This window comes from Nerophis lumbriciformis, linkage group LG15 (assembly GCF_033978685.3).
Source record: "Nerophis lumbriciformis linkage group LG15, RoL_Nlum_v2.1, whole genome shotgun sequence".
NCBI lineage: Eukaryota > Metazoa > Chordata > Actinopteri > Syngnathiformes > Syngnathidae > Nerophis > Nerophis lumbriciformis.
In genome coordinates, this window is record NC_084562.2 from 23,328,851 (window position 1) to 23,343,533 (window position 14,683).

Consider the following 14,683-nt stretch of genomic DNA (forward strand, 5'->3'; position numbering starts at 1 on the left):
AGGGTCTCCTCCTCAACCCGAAGATGGCATTCCACCCTTTTCCGGGCGAGAACCATGGACTCGGACTTGGAGGTGCTGATTCTCATCCCAGTCGCTTCACACTCGGCTACGAACTGATCCAGCGAGAGCTGAAGATCCTGGCCAGATGAAGCCATCAGGACCACATCATCCGCAAAAAGCAGAGACCTAATCCTGCAGCCACCAAACCAGATCCCCTCAACGCCTTGACTGCGCCTAGAAATTCTGTCCATAAAAGTTATGAACAGAATGGGTGACAAAGGGCAGCCTTGGCGGAGTCCAACCCTCACTGGAAACGTGTCCGACTTACTGCCGGCAATGCGGACCAAGCTCTGACACTGATCATACAGGGAGCGGACCGCCAAAATCAGACAGTCCGATACCCCATACTCTCTGAGCACTCCCCACAGGACTTCCCGAGGGACACGGTCGAATGCCTTCTCCAAGTCCACAAAACACATGTAGACTGGTTGGGCAAACTCCCATGCACCCTCAAGGACCCTGCCGAGAGTATAGAGCTGGTCCACAGTTCCACGACCAGGACGAAAACCACACTGTTCCTCCTGAATCCGAGGTTCGACTATCCGGCGTAGCCTCCTCTCCAGTACACCTGAATAGACCTTACCGGGAAGGCTGAGGAGTGTGATCCCACGATAGTAAGAACACACCCTCCGGTTCCCCTTCTTAAAGAGAGGAACCACCACCCCGGTCTGCCAATCCAATCATTTTGTGCACCAGTAAAAAAACATGGTAGCACTTTAGTATAGGGAACATATTCACCATTAATTAGTTGCTTATTAACATGGAAATGAGCTTAACTGGTCATTATTAAGTACTTATAAATGCCTTATTTGACACGGCCTTATTATAACCCTAACCCTCTAACCCTAATCCTAACCCTAACCAAATAACTCTAAGTTAAGTCTTTGTTACTTAGAATGTGTTCCCCATACTAAAGTGTTACCAAAAACATCTAACTTTGCCTTGTTTGTTATGTTAAATGTTATGTTAATATGTTAATTGATTCTCTAAATAATTAATATGTTAAATACATTTAAAAATGTTAAAATGCTGTTAAAAAAAACCCTATGCTGCTGTTAAAATGTTAAATGTATTATATTAAATGTTATGTTTATGTGTTAATAAATAAATAAGTGAATTAATGAATATGTTAAATACATTTAAAATGTAAAAATTTTGTTTAAAAAAAAACCTTATGCTGCTGTTAAAATGTCAAATGTGTTGTGTTAAATGTCATGTCAATATGTTAACTAATTAGTTAATATGTTAAATAAATGTAAAAATTTTAAAATGCTGTTGAAAAAAATCCCTATGCAGCCGTTATAATATTAAATTTGTTATGTTGAATGTTGTGTTAATGTTATTCAATATTTCAATCAATCAATCAATGTTTATTTATATAGCCCTAAATCACAAATGTCTCAAAGGGCTGCACAAGCCACAACGACATCCTCGGTACAAAGCCCACATAAGGGCAAGGAAAAACTCACCCCAGTGGGATTATTTAATTAATTAATATTAATAAATACATTTAAAATGTAAAACATATGTTAAAAAAAACCTGTGCTGCTTTTAAAATGTCAAATGTGTTACGTTAAATGTTATGTCAATATGTTAACTAATTAATTAATTTGTTAAATAAACTAAAACATGTTAAACCGTCATTAAAAAAAAACCTATGCTGCTGTTAAAATGTTACATTTATTATGTTAAATGCTATGTTGATATGTTAATCAATAATTAATTAACTAATATGTTAAATGCATTTAAAATGTGTCATGTCTGTGTGATCAGGTTTTATTTTTGGACTTTTTGTGCACTTTTGTTTTGTTTTGTCACCATAGTTACCCATTAGTTTCACCTGTCATGTCACGCACCTGTTTTGAGTCACGCACCTGTTGTTAATCATGTCCATAGTATTTAAGTTCATTCATTTTCTGTTGTTCGTCCTGACGACCTCACACCACATTTATGCTCTGTCCATTGTTTCATGTCCATGTTCACGCTGCTCCTTTTTTGTCCATGCCAAGTAAGTTTTCTTTATTCAAGCCATAGTTTGCAAGTTTTGTTTAATTGTTCATAGTTTATTCTCCGCCACTGTGCGCGCCTTTTGTTTGATCCTTTTTTTTGTATTTATAGTTAATAAATAAATCATGTACCTTAATTCCCGTCTCGCCCGTGCCAACTTTCCGTTGCATCCTGGAAAAGCACACACCCCGGACCAAGTCCTGACAAAATGTTAAAATTATGTTATAAAAAACCATTTGCTGCTTTTAAAATGTCAAATTTGCTATGTTAAATGTTACGTCAATATGTTAACTAATTAATTAATTTGTTAAATAAATGTCAAAATGTCAAAATGCCGTAAAAAAACAAACAAAACAACTATAATTAAATTGGTTATGTTAAATGTTACGTTAATTAATTATTAATTAATTAGATAATTAATTAATTAATATGTTTAACACATTTAAAAAGGTTAAAATGCCGTTTAAAAAAACCCCTATGGGGCCGATAAATTGCTGCCGGCTGGCGGGCCAGATCTGGCCCCCAGGCCTTCAGTTTGACACCTGTGGCATTTGGAAAATGGATTTCTTATGCAATAATTTCCTTACAATAATCCACATTTCCATGAATAAAACATGACATTTACACCTATGTGCTCCGAGTGCATGGAAACCTTATTTGGCATGGCCTTATTATAACCCTAACCCTCTAACCCTAATCCTAACCCTAACCAAATAACTCTAAGTTAAGTCTTTGTTACTTAGAATATGTTCCCCATACTAAAGTGTTACCAAAAACATACAACTTTGCCTTGAATTTGAAAAAAAATACATTTTATTTTTCACTAAAGAAGGGTTGGGTGAATGCGCATATGAAACTGGTGGGGTTCGGTACCTCCAACAAGGTTAAGAACCACTGCTTTAGAGAAACAAACCAGTAAACCGTGTCCGACCGGTTAGCCGACCCAAGCGGAGGGGTCAGTCCGCGTCAAACGAAGCCTCCCCAGCCACGACCGTCCGAATAACGGGAAGGCATCCGTGAAAATATCGAGAAGCAGCCAAGGCTGGGTTCGATCTGTTTCGGTTCATTCTGCAAACTGGTCGATCGAGTATTATTTTTGGGTACGCAAACACAACTGATTCTTGTTTAAAGTCAGAAACACAGCCGTCACCAGTTTTTAAAGACAGGGGAGGCTTAACACCCACTAGATCAGGGGTGTCCGGACGTTTTGATTGGGCTAAAAAAATTTGGTCACACACATCGTCGTCTGCGATCACTCGAAACGAGTATGATTGTCCTCCTGTTGGTGGGATTGCCTTCAGGAGAACGCCTTTGCGTTAAATCTTTTAAAGTGGGGAGACTGGTCCACAGACAGCCACCACACTGTCCTTGGCAAAGAGAAGCCCAGGATCCAATGGCATGGAGACCAAGACAGTTGGGGGCCCGTCTTTGCTGCAGCCTTCTTCCGCCTTTGTGACTGTTGTGGAGCTTCTATGCGACCATCATCCGCCCACTCCGCCGTTGAGGTCTTTTTCGACGAGGGAGACGCGCAGACTCCAACGTCACTTCTTCGCCTGTGGGGAGCTGTATCTGGTGGCAAGGTAAACCCAGGAAGACCGGTACCTCCTCACAACAGCAGGGGGCTGCCGGAGCTCCGGTCTATCGGAGGACCGCTTATGGTGCGCCTACCAGCATTTGCTTTTCTCTCAGGCTTTTCTAGCCTTTTGTCTTCCTAAACTAACCCACCAGGCAGCGGTGCAGTGGTTGGGTGATGCCAGGGTGTGTCCACAAAGTGGGCCTGCGCATCACGCCTCACACATACATACATATATATGTGTACATATTGTATTAATAGAATGGATATATAATTGCTAATTATTAGAATTGAACATTAAAGAGTATGTGAAAGTTCCATTTATACCTTGTTTATTACCTTTGTGACAACTTCCTTTAAGCTGTGTAATCAGTCAGAAATATCGAGCAGCTAAAATGTGCCAAACATTGGTAAGTATGGAAACAGTGTTTTGCTTTTTTTTGCCCCCCATCATGCCTTGCAATGGATTTAAATGCTTGTTGATTTTTAGTGCTGGTCTTTTTTTTTTTCTTCTCTGCCATGACTAGGGAAGGTTGTTTGGATTGGGTTGTATAATACTACTCTGCTGTAGTCTCCCGAGAGTGCATTTCATGGTCACTGGCCTGGGTCACACACATCGTCCACAAGAGGGCGACAAATAAGCACCTATCTTGTTAAAATGCGGTTAAAAACAACCCTATGCTGCCGATAAAATGTTAAATGTGTTATGTTAAATGTTTTTTAAAACGTTAATGATTTACTTAATTAATTAAATGTAATGTTAATATGTTAATTAATTAATATGTTAAATACATTTAAAAATGTTAAAATGCCATAAAAAAAAATAAAAAAAACCTATGCTGCTGATAAAATGTTACATTTGTTATGGTAAATGTTATGTTAATATGTTAACTAATTAACTAATAAATAATATATTAAATACATTTAAAAATGTTAAAATGCAGTGAAAAAAACAAACATAAGCTGCCGTTAAAAGGTTAAATTTATTATGTTAAATGTTATGTTAATATGTTAGTTAATTGATGAATTAATTATTATGTTAAGTACATTTAAAAATGTTAAAATGCTGTTAAAAAAACAAAACATGCTGCGGTTAAAGTGTTTAATTTGTTATATTAAATCTTATGTTGATATGTTAATTAAATAATTAATAATTAAAATGTAAATGCATTTTATAATAAATAAAATGCCTTTAAAAAAAATGTATACTGCCATTAACATGTTAAATTTGTTATGTTAAATGTTATGTTACTATATTAATTAATTAATTAATTAATTATTATGTTAAATACGTTTAAAAATCTTAAAATGCCATTTAAAAAACCCTATGCTGCCATTAAAATGTTAAATTTGTTATGTTAAATTTAATGTTAATATGTTAATTAAATAGTAATTGATTATTTTGTTAAATACATTTAAAAAAATTAAAATGCCGTTAAAAAACCCTATGCTGCCGTTAAAATGTTAAATTGGTTGTATTATGTTATGTTAAATGTTATGCTAGTTAACTAATATGTTAAATACATTTAAAAATGTATTATGTTAAATGTAATGTTATTAGTTCATTAATTAATTAATTGAATAATATGTTAAATACATTTGAAAATGTTAAAATGATGTTAAAAAAAACCGATGCTGCCGTGAAAATGTAAAATTTATGTTAAATGTTATGTTAATATGTTAATTGATTAAATAATTAATTAATTAATACATAAAAAATGATTAATTATTGAATATGTTACATTTAAAAATGTTCAAGTGCGGTTAAAAAAACAAACTATGCTGCCGTTAAAAGTTTACATTTGTTATGTTAAATGTTATGTTAGTATGTTAATTGATTATCTAATTAATTATTTTTGTTAAATACATTTAAAATTTAAAAATTCCATTAAAAAAACTCTATGCTGCTGTTAAAATGTAAAATATGTTATATTAAATGTAATGTTATTATTTCATTAATTAATTTATTTAATAATATGTTAAATACATTTAAAAATGTTAAAATGCTGTTAAAATAACGATACTGCCATTAAAATTACAAAATTGTGTTACATTTTATGTTAATATATAATTAAATAAATAATTAATTAATATCTTAAATAAATTTCGAAATGTTAAAATACCGTTAAAAATTCATATGCTGCCGTTAAAATGATACATTTGTTTTGTTAAATGTTATGTTAGTATATTAATTAATGAATTAATTAATTCATCATTAATATGTTAAATACATATACAAATGTTAAAATGTTGTTAAAGAAAAACTCTATGCTGCCGTTAAGATGTTAAATGTGTTATGTTAACTGTTATGTTAATTTGTCAATTAATTAAGTAAATAATTAATTAATTAATCATTGAATATGTTACATTTACAAATGTAAAGTGCCGTCAAAAAAACTTATGCTAACGTCAAATTGTTTAATTTGTTATGTTAAATGTTATGTTAATATGTTACTTGATTCTCTAATTAATTAATGTTAAATACATTTAAAAATGTTAAAATGCTGTTAAAAAAAACCCTATGCTGCTGTTAAAATGTTAAATGTATTATATTAAATGTTATGTTTATGTGTTAATAAATAAATAAGTAAATTATTAATATGTTAAATACATTTAAAATGTAAAAAATCTGTTCAAAAAAAAACCTTTTGCTGCTGTTAAAATGTCAAATGTGTTATGTTAAATGTCATGTCAATATGTTAACTAATTAGTTAATATGTTAAATAAATGTACACATTTTAAAATGCTGTTGAAAAAATCCCTATGCAGCCGTTATAATGTTACATTTGTTATGTTGAATGTTATGTTAATATGTTATTCAATATTTAATTAATTACTATTAATAAATACATTTAAAATGTAAAAAATATGTAAAAAAAACAACCTGTGCTGCTTTTAAAATGTCAAATTTGTTATGTTAAATGTTATGTCAATATCTTAACTAATTAATTAATTTGTTAAATAAACTAAAACATGTTAAACCGTCATTAAAGAAAACCCTATGCTGCTGTTAAAATGTTACATTTATTATGTTAAATGCTATGTTGATATGTTAATCAATAATTAATTAACTAATATGTTAAATACATTTAAAATGTTAAAATTATGTTAAAAAAAACCCTTTGCTGCCTTTTAAAATGTCAAATGTGTTATGTTAAATGTTATGTCAATATGTTAACTAATTAATTAATATGTTAAATAAACTAAAACATGTTAAACTGTCATTAAAAAAACCTTATGCTGCTGTTAAAATGTCAAATGTGTTATGTTAAATGTTATGTCAATATGTTAACTAATTAATTAATATGTTAAATAAACTAAAACATGTTAAACCGTCATTAAAAAAAAAACCTATGCTGCTGTTAAAATGTTACATTTAATATGTTAAATGTTATGTTAATATGTTCATCAATAATTAAGTAACTAATATGTTAAATGCATTTAAAATGTTAAAATTATGTTAAAAAAAACCTTTGCTGCTTTTAAAATGTCAAATTTGCTATGTTAAATGTTATGTCAATATGTTAACTAATTAATTAATATGTTAAATAAATGTCAAAATAGCAAAATGCCGTTAAAAACAAAAACAAAAAAATATACTTAAATTGGTTATGTTAAATGTAACGCTCATTAATTAATTAATTAATATGTTTAATGCATTTAAAAAGGTTCAAATGCCGTTTAAAAAAAACCCCTATGGTGCCGATTAAATGCTGCCGGCTGGCGGGCCAGATCTGGCCCCCGGGCCTTCAGTTTGACACCTGTGGCATTTGGAAAATGAGTTTCTTATGCAATAATTTCCTTACAATAACCCACATTTCCATGAATAAAACATGACATTTACACCTATGTGCTCCGAGTGCATGGAAACCGTTTTCCCTAAAAAAAAAAAAAAAAAAAAGGGAGGGGGTGCCGAAAATAAATCTAATTGAGTAACGACTTTCTTCTTTTTTTTTCTCCTGCCACACATCTGCTGGCTTCCTGCAACCTAAACTACAATGAAGTGCTCTTTTTTTTTTTTTTGTATTTTTTTGAAAAACAACAAGCAGCGCCGGTGGCCAACGAGCGCCGCCCATCATTTGTAGTCTGGCTCAGTTGTTGCGCCTTAGTCCCGCCCCCTCTTCCTTTTCTGCCCCGCCCCCGCTCGAAGCCGATTGGCTGCCGGCCGGAGCGCGTCTCCGGTTTTAACGCAGCGTGTGCGTGCACGGAGTTCATACCGTGCGAGGAAGAGCGCTCGTCTTTTTTTTCTTCTTCTTCTACTCAGGACGCATCCAAACGTACACAACACACTTTGTAACAACGTGCTTTTTTTTTTTTTTTCCACAAGAAAAAAAGAAAGAAAAGAACAACGTTGCATTGAGTTGATGCAAAAAAAAAAAAAAAAAAAAAAAAAAAAGAGGACGCACCTCCATGGCACTTTGGATAAGGACGCCGGGCAAGGACACCGCACTACACCGCTGATGCTGATGCTGATCCGGGCGGGATAGGACCCACTGACCGGTCTCTCTCTCTCTCTTTTTTTTTTTTTTTTTTTTTTTTTCTCACGATCTGCACACCTTTGTCACGCATCTGGATGCTTTTTGTCCTTGCTTTTTTTTTTTTGAACAAGGGTGACTCACTGCGTGCAGAAGGCGAGCCTCTGCATCCTAATCACACAGCAGCTCATTGACATTACAGTCAGACTTTTCTGGAGCCTTTTTTATTTATTTATTTATTTATACTGCTGCTGCATCGTAGCCTGCAAAGAAGAAGAAGGCAACAAAAAAAAGGATACATATTTACCCCCAAAACCCTCCTTTTGGAACTATATCTGGACTAATATCCACTTTATTTAGGTAAGTTAACCTCTTATATGTTTTTTTTATGTCATTTATTTCCAAGGATGCAACAGTTCTTGCAGAGGACGACGCAAATTACACGCTTCTGCTGTGATGTTGGAATGATTTTTTTTCTTCTTTTTTTTTTATAAGGCTCATATTATACATCCGGATTATGCGGATTGGTTAAGAGGCTCATTTTTGTTCAAATAGCGCCACAATAGCCCATCTCCTGCTGTATTGCCTGCAGTGCTGCCTAAGTTGGACAGTTTTCATCCGGCATCCTCATCCTATGTGAATGGAATGTGTATTGTTTATTGTATATGCCTGAATGTCGATGCAGTGGTATCAGAACTATTTTCCATAATTCTGCAGGATTGTACTAACAAGCAAAAACTGGACAGATAACTCAATTGGCAATGATTGTTGAGATGAATTACACACGAGTCCGGATCGCATTTCTCCCAGATAGATTGCACGGGGCTAACGAGATGACAAACACGTAATGTGTATTTCTTTGCTTTCTCCTAGGTGGTATCAATTTGCATTCACCATGACTATTCCGTTTGGAGAGTGGATCGTGATTATTGCTCAGATGACTCCGAGTGCGGTGTTGAATTTAAATTAGGTGTTTCAGCGACCACAGATTGCTGGGAGAGGCAGAGGAGGAGTGCAACAGATCAAACACAATCCGCCAAGGCGAATGCCGAGACCTCGCATGATGACCAGGACTCTTTTTTGGAAGTGATAACACGGAGCTGTAAGGAAAAAAAACATATCAACAGGTCAACGGCAACGCAGCTTGAAGCCACTTCCAGAGAGTGGGGATGTATCTTTCTGGGTTTTTTTTCCTCCTCTTGTGGGCTCAAGCCCTGACGCTGAAGAACTTGAATTACTCCGTCCCCGAGGAGCAAGGACCGGGGACGGTGATCGGAAACATCGCCAAAGATGCCCGACTCGGCCTGGAACAGACCGGGCAGGGCGGGCAGGGGAAGAAAGCCAACTTCAGGGTGCTGGAGAACTCGGCGCCGCATCTCATCGACGTGGACCCGCAGAGTGGACTGCTCTATACGAAACAGCGCATTGACCGAGAGACCTTGTGTAAAAGAAACCCCAAGTGCCAGCTCTCCATGGAGGTGTTTGCGAACGACAAGGAAATCTGCATGATTAAAATAGACATCCAAGACATAAATGACAACTCCCCCAGTTTCCCCTCAGACCAGATCGACATTGACATATCTGAAAATGCAGTCCCTGGGACACGTTTCCCCCTGACCAGCGCTCATGATCCAGATGCAGGGGAAAATGGTCTGAAAACCTATCAGATAACACGCGACGACTACAATCTCTTTTCCTTGGAGGTAAAATCCCGTGGGGATGGAACTAAGTTCCCAGAATTGATTATCCAAAGGCCACTCGACCGGGAAGAAAGAAACCATCACACCCTCATTTTGTCAGCCACTGATGGCGGGGAATATTCAAGGTCTGGTACCATGCAGATAAACGTTAAAGTTATTGATTCAAACGACAACAGTCCAGTGTTTGACCAGCCCTCGTATGTTGTCGAAATTCCTGAAAATTCCCCTCCCGGTAAAGTCTTGATCGATTTAAACGCCACCGATCCTGACGAGGGCAACAATGGACAAGTGGTCTATTCTTTCAGTGGCTATGCCCCAGAGAGAATCCGGGAGCTGTTCTCCATAGATTCTAGAACAGGGGTCATCAAGATTCAGGGCGAAATTGACTACGAAGAGAGCCCCGTTATTGAGATTGACGTACAGGCAAAGGACCTCGGCCCCAATCCGATCCCGGGCCATTGTAAAGTCACCGTTAAAGTGCTTGACAGGAATGATAACTGGCCCTCTATTGGCTTTGTGTCCGTACGACAGGGAGCCATCAGCGAGGCGGCACCTTCAGGCACTGTTATTGCGCTGGTCCGTGTCACAGACAAGGACTCTGGCAGGAATGGCCAGCTTCAATGCAGAGTGCTGGGTAATGTCCCTTTTAAACTAGAAGAGAATTACGATAACTTCTACACTGTCGTGACGGACAGACCGTTGGACAGAGAGGCGCAAGACGAGTACAATGTCACCATTGTGGCAAAGGACAATGGCATTCCACCTCTGAACTCCACAAAATCTTTCACCGTAAAGATTCTGGATGAGAACGACAACGTCCCGCGCTTTACTAAGTCAGTTTACCTACTGCAGATACCGGAGAACAACATCCCGGGAGAGTTCCTGGGTTCAGTGCTCGCTCATGACCTGGATCTCGGACAAAACGGCACGGTGTACTACAGCATTATTAACTCCAACGTGAGCGGGGGTGATGTCAACACGTACGTAAACGTGAACGCCGCCAACGGAGCCATATATGCAGTCAGATCGTTCAACTATGAGCAGATCAAATATTTTGACTTCAAAGTACTCGCTCGGGACGCAGGATCGCCGCACCTGGAGAGCAACGCTACGGTGCGCATCAGTGTTCTGGACGTAAACGATAACATCCCCGTCATCGTTCTCCCGCTTCTACAAAACGACACCGCTGAAATCCACGTGCCGCGGAATGTCGGGGTGGGCTACATCGTCACCACGGTGAGGGCAGTGGACAATGACTACGGTGAAAGCGGGAGACTCACCTACGAGATCTCTGACGGGAACGAGGAGCACCTTTTTGAGATGGATCCAGCGACTGGTGAGGTGCGAACAGCCCACCCTTTCTGGGACAATACCAGTCCCGCCGTCGAGCTGATTATTCGCGTGTCGGACCACGGCAAGCCGACCCTCACCACTGCGGCGAGGCTCATCATCAAGGCCTCCAACGGACATCCCGCCGACGGACTGCTGCACGTCGACAACCATCAGAAGTGGGACATGTCCCTGCCTCTCATTGTGACTCTGAGCATCATCTCAATCATGCTTCTGGCCGCCATGGTCACCATAGCAGTCAAGTGCAAACGGGAAAACAAGGAGATACGGACCTATAACTGTCGAATCGCAGAATACTCGCATCCTCAGCTGGGGAAAGGAAAGAAAAAGAAGCTTAACAAGAACGACATCATGCTGGTGCAGAGCGAGGTGGAGGAGCGGGATGCCATGAATGTGATGAATGTGGTAAGCAGTCCTTCCTTGGCCACCTCTCCCATGTACTTTGACTACCAGACACGCCTGCCACTCAGCTCACCGAGATCAGAAGTCATGTACCTTAAGCCCACTACCAATAACCTCAGCGTGCCCCAAGGCCACGTGGGATGCCACACCAGCTTCACAGGCCCAGTCACCAGCACTACAGACACACCTACTAACCGCATGTCCATCATACAGGTAAGGGACTCGCCCCACTCTCACACACTGTTATGCCCACTCCCACGTGAGCGCCTTCGTGAAGTATCCACGTCCGATGTGGACATGACTTGTCTTGTAAAACCAAAGAGACCGAGGGCTGAGAGGAGTCCAGAGAGAAAAGACGGAAGGGAATAGTGAGCGTTAGAAGGATTAAGATATTCTCGTGTCCTCCTGGAACGGGTTTAGTGACACCCGCGCAAATTGGTTGCATTTGAAATATGTCACAGCGAGCTTCTAAGAGCTGTTTCAATAATCAATCCATTCCTGCAATCTACTTACATGGATCGTGGCTCGGTATTGTAGTTTCAATTGTGAAGTATTGAACTGGACCATAATCATACTCCAATTATGATGTGTTCCAATGAACAAATGCAGATTAGGAACATGTACCCTTAAAGTTACTGTGAGTGAGGGTAGGGTATTGGTAAGGACGTTACGATACGATACTTATCACTACATTTGCATGGTATGGTATCAAGTTGTTTCGAACATGCGCACATTTACATGTGATACGTCATATACAGAGGTGGGTAGTAACACGCTACATTTACTCCGTTACATCTACTTGAGTAACTTTTGGGATAAATTGTTCTTCTAAGAGTAGTTTTAATGCAACATACTTTTACTTTTACTTGAGTATATTTATAGAGAAGAAACGCTACTTTTACTCCGCTACTTTTATCTACATTCAGCTCGCTACTCGCTACTAATTTTTATCGATCTGTTAATGCACGCTTTGTTTGTTTTGGTCTGTCAGACAGACCTTCATAGTGCCTGCGTTTCAACAAATACAGTCACTGGTGACGTTCACTCCGTTCCACCAATCAGATGCAGTCACTGGTGACGTTGGACCAATCAAACAGAGCCAGGCGGTCACATGACCTGACTTAAACAAGTTGAAAAACGTATTCGGGTGTTACCATTTAGTGGTCAATCGTACGGAATATGTACTGTTCTGTGCAATCTACTAATAAAAGTTCCAATCAATCAATCAAAAGTGTGAAGGAAAAAAGACCCTTTTTTATTTTAACCGTACATCCCGTCAAAAGCCTAAAGACTGACTGCACAGTTCCTGTCTTCACAATAAAAGTGCCGCTCCATCGCGCGTGCGCTTTCAAAATAAGAGTCTCCGAAAGCCAGCGCAAACAAGCTAGCAAGCTAGCAAGCTATGGAGTTTGCCGCCAATGTATTTCTTGTAAAGTGTATAAAAACGAATATGGAAGCTGGACAAATAAGAAGCCAAAAACCAACCACTTTCATGTGGTATTAGACAGAAAGGAGGAACTTTTTTTCTCCTCCATTTGAAAACGTGGACGTTATCATCACTACTGTCTGATTACAATGAATGCAAGTCATCAGAATCAGGTAATACACCAACTTATATTCTTGTTTTCATGAAAGAAAGGAATCTATATGTGTTAAACATGCATGTATATTCATTAAAACACCTTTAACATGTAAACAAAAACGGCAAAATAAATAAATATAAATTATATACTGTATATATCAATATATGTATATATATATATATATATATATATATATATATATATATATATATATATATATATATATATATGTGTGTGTATATGTTACTCATCAGTTACTCAGTACTTGAGTAGTTTTTTCACAACATACTTTTTACTTTTACTCAAGTAAATATTTGGGTGACTACTCCTTACTTTTACTTGAGTAATAAATCTTTAAAGTAACAGTACTCTTACTTGAGTACAATTTCTGGCTACTCTACCCACCTCTGGTCATATAACTCGTAAACTTCTCTTTACAACATGTTCAAAAAGGAGTAGAAAGAAGCAAAGCGTATTTAATCTTACCCCTTTTCCACTTCATATCAAATTGTAACGCCTATGTTCACTTCCTGTAACACGGTTTGCATTCTATAGTGAATTCCAGATACAGCATCTATCTTTATAAGTCTTCATATACAATTCCGGTTCTCATAATTAGATGCATTATAGACAATTTTCAACAAAGTTCAAGATATTAATCAAAAATGTTTCCGTAGTATGAATAACATCTTGAACTGGGTCATATTAGTACATTGTTTCATTTATTTGTTTTGTCCATTTCATAGTTTGAGTCCACATACTGACATGCTAAAAGTCTTAAATGTTCAGTGACGTGCGGTGAGGTTGATGACTGGTGAGGCACTGACCTCATCACAGTCAGATTTACAAACATATGAACCCTAAAGAGTATCTTATTCACCATTTGATTGGCAGCAGTTGACGGGTTATGTTTAAAAGCTCATACCAGCATTCTTCCCTGCTTGGCACTCAGCATCAAGGGTTGGAATTGGGGGTTAAATCACCAACAATTATTCCCGGGCGCGGCGCCGCTGCTGCCCACTGCTCCCCTCACCTCCCAGGGGGTGATCAAGGGGATGGGTCAAATGCAGAGGACATATTTCACCACACCTTGTGTGTGTGTGACAATCATTGGTACTTTAACTCATTGGCGTTGTTAGGCCTATTTTAGGGGGGCTCAAGCCCCCCTAAAATATTCTTAAGCCCCCCTAAATAATTTGGTGTTTTTTTTTTTTTTTTTTACAAATAAATGCCGACATATTCATTATAAAGTGGCCCAAATATGAGTTTAAATAAATAATCATATAACCTGCTATTATTCACTCATTTTCCCCCCACTTCGTAGCGTAAGGTAGAGAGCCCCTTTCGTGCGTCGGTATCCAATCCATTCCACTTGTTCATATAGAAAATGCCCACATCACTCAAATTCCAGCCCGCATTTTCTCTGCGACCTTGCTTGCGGTCCTGCAGGTGTACGAAGCACATTATCTTCCTTTACAATGAGTGAAGCTGCACAAAACCTTGTGTGTGCAATTGTAAATCATTTATTTTTGA

The 14,683-nt window shown here is 37.7% G+C and overlaps 1 protein-coding gene across 2 annotated transcripts in view; it reads left to right on the plus strand.

Annotated features, from left to right (window-relative positions):
• Window positions 1-8,177: 8,177 nt before the first annotated feature.
• The window catches only part of pcdh17 (protocadherin 17), a 231,441-nt gene continuing 224,935 nt past the window's right edge, over window positions 8,178-14,683 (plus strand). The window contains exons 1-2 of one of the 2 annotated variants that reach the window (XM_061974704.2): window positions 8,178-8,475; window positions 8,989-11,780. In XM_061974704.2, the coding sequence (XP_061830688.1) occupies window positions 9,285-11,780 (2,496 nt within the window). In that variant the 5' untranslated portion in view covers window positions 8,178-8,475; window positions 8,989-9,284. The remainder of the gene's footprint in view (window positions 8,476-8,988; window positions 11,781-14,683) is intronic. The other variant, XM_061974705.2, reaches the window with a different exon arrangement.